This window comes from Octopus bimaculoides, chromosome 28 (assembly GCF_001194135.2).
Source record: "Octopus bimaculoides isolate UCB-OBI-ISO-001 chromosome 28, ASM119413v2, whole genome shotgun sequence".
Classification (NCBI taxonomy): domain Eukaryota; kingdom Metazoa; phylum Mollusca; class Cephalopoda; order Octopoda; family Octopodidae; genus Octopus; species Octopus bimaculoides.
Genome location: NC_069008.1, coordinates 16,456,468 through 16,463,686, shown reverse-complemented (window position 1 = coordinate 16,463,686; position 7,219 = coordinate 16,456,468). Strand labels below are relative to the sequence as shown.

General features: G+C 38.0%; 1 protein-coding gene across 1 annotated transcript in view; it reads right to left on the bottom strand.

Annotated features, from left to right (window-relative positions):
- LOC106883473 (uncharacterized) overlaps positions 1-1,972 on the bottom strand; it is a 2,298-nt gene extending 326 nt beyond the window's left edge. The window contains exon 1 of the mRNA XM_014934498.1: positions 1,411-1,972. Within this exon, the coding sequence (XP_014789984.1) occupies positions 1,411-1,972 (562 nt within the window). The remainder of the gene's footprint in view (positions 1-1,410) is intronic.
- Positions 1,973-7,219: the final 5,247 nt, after the last annotated feature.

The following is a 7,219-nucleotide window of genomic DNA, read 5'->3' as shown; positions in this document are numbered from 1 at the left end:
TTTTTTTTTTTTTTTTTTTTTTTTTTTTTTTTTAATGACATCATGCAGTAGGTTTAAAAGACTGGATCTGACTGATTTGCTATGACTGAGTGCTATAGGGTTAATGTTTTTGTGATGGAGGCACATGGCTTAGTGATAAAAGTATGAAGACTCACAATCAAGAGGTAGTGAGTTCGATTCCCGGACCAGGCTGTGTCTTGTGTTCTTGAGCAAGACACTTTATTTCATGTTGCTCCAGTTAACCCAGCTGTAGAAATGAGTTGTGACGTCACTGGTGCCAAGCTGTATCGGCCCCTTTGCCTCTCCCTTGGATAGCACTAGTGGCCTGAAGAGGGAAGGCTGGTATGCAGGGACGACTGCTAACTCACATAAATATTCACTATAAACAAATGTCCACATTAATTAGAATTGTGATGGACATTAATTAATTTTCAGAAACCTCAGAATTGTTAGCATGCCAGGCAAAATGCTTAGCAGCAGTTTGTCTGTTATGTTCTGAGTTCAAGCCCTGCTAAAGTTGACTTCATTTTTCATCATTTCAGGTGGTGGGGTAGTGATAAGATGAGTGCCAGTTGAGCACTGGGGTCAATGTAATCCACTTCACCCCTTGTCCCCCCCCCCTTCAATTGCTGGCCTTGTGCCAAAATTTGAGACCAATGTTTATAAACCTTTCTCTACCACTGGTTCTCAACCTTTTCAGAGTGGTTCCCAAACATTTTATTTCGATGAATTTCCCCACGGACCCCTTTTATTTTGCATGTCCTTATTATTGCTACACTAGTGTAGAGTACCCTCTCGGCAGTATATTGGATAGGTACTATCCCTTAGTGGGTTGAACCCTCAACCCCTAACTCTCTCGCATTATATATACACATATATATACTTGTATACACATATATTGATTACATATATATATACATACACATACATGTATATATACATACATATATATATACATACACACACATATATACTTGTATACACATATTGATTACATATATATATATATACATACACACACACACACACACACACACACACACACACACACATATATGTATGTATGAAATTTTGAATTTAGCTCGTGGACCCCAGGTTGGGAACCACTACTCTACTACATTCACCATACTTTATCTCTCTCATCTGATCTTCTGTCTTGGTATATTTCCTTGACTTCTCTGCTAGCTCATCTACTCTACATGTACAGGTCCTTTGATTTTTTTTTTTTATTCAAATGAGTCGCACGGTCGACACAAAACCTATAATATAACATAAGAGGGCTCGCATGTGAGATGCGAACAAGTGCCTGCAGGATAAGAGAGAGTGAGACAACTGTTAGTTATATATAGAGAGTGAGTTTATTAGGTAGTCAGCTGTGTGTGTGTGTGCATGCGGCAATATAAACAATACGTTGTTTGAAAGCTTCTTTTTCGTCAGTTGGTGCTAAAGTATCGAAAGGATAATTACTGGTAATTATTATTGGTGTTCTTTTTATTGTAACACTAGGTTTAAACTTTACAGCGACAGCAGTGTCGGCTCCTTCTGTTAACTTGAATGTTTGAAGAGTTTTGAGTGTCGTGTTTGGTTCTTCGAAAAGGCAAAGTTCTGTTTCATACATGTCTTGGGAAGGGAAACTTGATGTTCCTTGTATTGTTTCTGAATATCTGAACATTGCAGAGTTACTTCTTGCTATGTAACTTTTTCCGGAACTTGGTACACCTTCTAGTGCGAAAGTATTTATTTTCGGAATTTTTTGAGCTAAAATATTCCATATGTTGTTGACGAAATTACTGATATCTATGGTTTGAATTTTTAGAAGGTTTTCGAAAATACGGAGACTAGTTGATACTGTATGGTACTGATGAATATGAAATTTGTTCCATTTCATGTTTTGATATTTTTTAATGAAACATGTGGCTAAAGTTTCCATTTTTGAAGCTTCTGCAACTTTTTTAGCTATGGTATCAAACATTGGATGAGCTAGAGCACCTAAAAAATTTTCATTGTTTCATTTCTTCGAAATTAGCATATTCTTTTTGAGCCATATAAGTATTTGATGTAGCTGGAGAGTTTCATTGATTTCCCATTGGAATTGACGAAAGTTGGTTGTTCGAAAGAGATAGATGGTTGTTGTATAGTGGAAGTTTTATCTGTGTATGAATATTCTTCATTACACCATATATTTAACTCTTGAATTGCTGGACATAATGTTTTTAATAAGAAAACTTTTGGAGGTTTGCAAAAGTAGTTTGCTAATGCAGCTGGAAATTTTACTCTTTGTGTGTTTGGTATTTTATGTGTATCCAGTTGCTTTCCAGTATTCTTGTGTAATTTTTTGCCAAGTACTGTCATTTGCTGAACTTCTCTCTGATTTGCATTTCCATAGGATATGGAAGTGGTTTATTGTATTCCAGTATTTGTTTCTGTCCATCATATCTTCAGCTCTATGAAAAATGACAATTGCTTGTCTGTTGTTTATGAATCGTAATAATCTTTTTGCATTGCGTACGTCTGCATCGTCTTGATTTATATCGTTTTCGTTTGTATGTATTTCAGAAATGTTGTCTGTAGGTAATTCTAGATCTGAATGCCAATGAAATTGTTCTGATGATAACCATGGATATATAGCTGTATATAAATGTTCTTGATTTTGCTGTAATAGAATAAAATATAATATTAACGCATTGCAGGAAAAGTAGTGCTGGGGTATGTTCTAAGACCTTGTGGCCATTGACATAAATTCATTTTATTTTCGGGATTAAGTGGACATGTTTTAGTTGCTGCAGGAATTCTTGGTAAGTAACCAGTAAATTGTGGTGAACCGCTTGGTTTTTCAAAGTCTATTTCACTAAAATAGTCTATTGATAAGAAGTTTACTTTTGCTGCGTTGTTTTTTGCGTCTAATAAAGGTATTGGATCTAGTGCTGCTATAGGAGGTGGATTTGAAGGATTAATTGGCATTTGAGTTAATATAGATCTACTTGGTACTTTAGTTTCATTTAACATATCATTCCATGTAGTTCTGTTAGCTACTTTTTCTGGGACCCAATTTTTCTGTATTGTTTTGAAATGCATTTATTTCACAAGCTATTTCTGCATCATTTCCTATTTCTCCGTATGTAATGTGACCAGCCAGTGCATCGAAGTCAGATGCATTAAACCAACTTGGTGTACGATTTACCCAAGTGTATTCCCAAGTGTCATCTGCGCGTAACATTTTCCATCTACCCGTATTGTAAAGACTCATTAATTCTTCTGCATTTAATTCTTGTTCTGTTGTTGTTACTTTTACATTATTGTTAAATTGAAATGATTCAGTTGGAACTTTTCTCCATTGTATAATGTTTTTTAGTTTACCTTCATCTCTAGTTACTGGTATGTTATGTTCGAAATCTTCGTATGAACAACAGTATGTATACAATATGTGTGTGTTATTTCTTTACTACCCACAAGGGGCTACACACGGAGGGGACAGACAAACGGATTAAATCGATTATATCGACCCCAGTGCGTAACTGGTACTTATTTAATCGACCCCGAAAGGATGATAGGCAAAGTCGACCTCGGCGGAATTTGAACTCAGAACGTAGCGGGCAGACGAAATACCGCTAAGCATTTCGCCCGGTGTGAGTGAGAAATACAAAACCTGGAATAAGTCTGTAACAGACTATGAGTCCTGAACAAAAAGATTAGAGAGTACCAGTTCATAGAAGAGTTACACAGTAGGTAGAATGTCCATACGCAAGAGGTCGTGGCCAAATAGCAGAGCTGAGGTATCACATGTTGTGTGTAAAGTTGAGCGTCGATGCTGTGACCGGTTACTTGGTGCAGAAGATCCTCGCATGTATCTGGCTGTTGACTTCGTGGTGGAAACAATCCACACAAACTGTGTTGAGACAGAACCACGGTTGCTGTTGTTAACGTGTACTCTGCTGGTGGTGTTGACGTCATTGCTGGAAACTGGCTGGAGCTGTGTTCTGTGAGAAGTCTAAAGTCGTGGCCAACTGGCGTGGATGAAGCAGGGCTATTTATAGATAAAAAGGGGGCTCAGGAAAACAGCAGAGAACTCTCTCTCACGTGACATTAACAGAAGGCCACGATTGGTTGATATGCACCCTGTTGACAAATGCTGCGCAAATAAGAGCCAATCAGGGTGACGGACACAGCAATCCAATCGACCGAAAGCTAGATGTTAGCCGCTACGTTATCATTTGTAAATAAATACCCAAGAGAGAGGTTTCACTACAGTCTACTACTGAAAGTGATAAGATGTTTGCAAAGGAAAAGAGTTGAGAGTCTTAGAAATTTTCACATGTCAGAAATGTATCGAAATTCTCAAAGTTTTCCTTCACAGTAAATCCATACATTTCTCGATACATTGACTCATCGACGCAGGACCATTTCATGTCGCCCGTTGATCCAGTCACATACTTCAGCCGTCTTTTAATTTGGGACCAATAGGCCTCCATGTGATTCGTGCAAGCGCCGGTTTCAGGGTTGACGAAATTCGTTGAGTGGTTAACTGTTTTGTGTATGTAACCCAGCTGTTGTGGATTCCTATAGCTGCCCCATTTGTCAGTATGTACTATAGTACCCGGTAACACATATTCAATTATAACTGCTTCAAGTGTTGCTGCGCTTCTATCAGGTACACGTTGAAGGAACCCTTTTTTCACAGTGGGGTCATAGCACCCGACAACCCACGTTTGATGGCCTATTCTCCCTACGTGGCTCTTCCTTTTAAAGTACAAACTCTCCTCTTTTTCCACCTCATGACTTGGACCACTGAGCAAAGCTTTGTCTCGAAGCATCTTCCCCGAACACACTTTTCGACATAACTCATACCACTGGATCGCAGTTTTATTATCTACTCCGGAATATAAAGCCAAAGTAGATATAGGTGCCTCGAACACGAAATGAAAGACTCTGTGAAATATTTTCTGCAATGACAACTTTGACTTGTTGGCATGGGCGACCATATTTCCTATTCGCATGTTGTAGCTATTTAACTATGTCTGCTGACCTCAGCAAATATTGGATGAAATTTTCAGTCTTTTACTGAAAGATCTTTTACTATGTCTGGATATCCATTTTGCGAGCCAGATGTAGTGGTCTGTGCCACCATCTTTATTCTTCACATTGGGACATGTCTGGTTATACCAGATGCAGTGACATGTGTCACTATCTTTATTATTCCTCGCACTGACATCAATGCTATTCTGTTATAAACTATTTTCTGGCTGTGTGTGTAGCATGCCAGATGCATTGACATGTGTCACTATCTTTATTATTCCTCGCACTGACATCAATGCTATTTTGTTGTAGCTCTTCAACTATTTCTGGGCATGTCTGATGCATGCCACACTCAGTAACACATGTAACCATCTTTATTCCTCACATATCAATGCTAGTTTGTTGTAATACAATAGCTAATTTCTTTATTCGGCACTGCGGCCATAATATAGAGGGGACACTACAAAACAATACAGTGAGGTACACGAAACATATAATGGATGAAATTATGAATAAGTAATAAATGAGATGAAACAACTTTCCTGTTTCCCACGAGCAGGCAGTTTCATTTTACTGTTTTATATATATCATTTAACTTTTCGGTTCAATATTCTATTTTGTATCTTTTTTTAATTTTTTGTGGAGTCACTAATAATTCAAATTTTAAATATTCCACTTATTTTCCTTTGTATCAGATATTCCACTGTGACCTCAAATGCCACCACTGGTGGCCACTCATTAAATCAAAACTGTGAGGTTGATATCTGTCATTTCCTTCAGCTTTTCACCTTTCTCTTTTACAAACAAGACTGCTTTAAATCCTTCATTGTACAATTTAGGCGCTAACTTCACCCTAATTACATTTTTCATTTTCGTGATCTTTTTTTTCAATCTCCACATTTCTTTCTGCACTGTACCATAGTTCTTTCTTGTTTTCCCTTCAGTGTTACTTTCTAATTTCCATCACTAATCTCTTCTGCTGTTACTTCCATCTCGTTCTTCTCTGCTTTTCTCTCATTCGATGTTGTCATTTCTCTTCTATCTTCCTTTTTGTCCTGTCCTTTTACTGTCTCCCCCGTACTAATTACTGGTATCGCTCTCTGTTTTTCTCTCTTCGTCTTTCTCGCTTAATTTTGCTGACATCTCCTTTCTTTTCTGCTCGTTTGCTTTTCCTCCTTCTAGTACACCTTGTGTCTCCTCTACACTTCCTTTCTCTTTCCTTCATGGGACTCCTTGGTAGTGAGTCTGCATTTTCTTGTCTTTTCTTTCTCTTCACCACTCTCTTTCTTCCATATTTTCCACTGGCCTCTGCTCCTCTATGCCTTACACCTCAGGATCAACAAAATGTTCTTCATGAGCAATCAACTCGTGAGTGTATGCATCACCGTTTAAAATTCCAATATTATGGTATGATCGCCAACCATCACTCACTGTGAGACTTCCTGGCAGAATCCAACATTGAATTAATGCTGTCAGAGTCTGCTCAGAACACTCAAGTACTTCCACTGAGAAACATTTCTTAGAAACGCTTTCTCTATTCCGCCGAGGACCCAATGGCCAGGGCACCCACTCACCACGGTGATATTTACTCTCATCCATCTCCACAACTACAGGTTGTCCGTTAGCATCAATGCCGCCGATTTGCACTGGATTTTGTTTGAGTCAAACATCACGTATTTCTCAGCAGAAATTACTTCTATCTATGATCGTAGTTCTACTTTTTATAGAACAATTTATACATAATATCATTTTGTGACATATCACGTGACCAACAATAAATGATTGAAAGGGAACATTTTTGGTCTTTCCATTCTGGGTCGGCTCAGATAGCTTATTTCTATACCCAACCCTTGAGCAACCAACATAGAGCTAGCTGTGAGAAAAGCAGTGTTCCATCAGATGAAGCCCAGTTACTTTCAATCATTGTTCTTGGGACTTAGTGATGTTGCTAGAAACTGATATCTTTTGAAATTAAAAGGAAGATCTGGCGGAATTAAGGGGATTCCTCGAATTAAAACTATGAGCATTCAGTGGTGTAATCTATTGAATTAGCTACACAGTGAAATTTATGTGTAAGTGGCTGAGTATTCCTCTTTGAAATACATACATTCACACACACACACACACGTCTGGGATTCATTCCTCTCTCATGTCAGCAACTTTCTTTCTGCATCAAATGAAAATCACTCCTTTTTTTTTTTTTTTT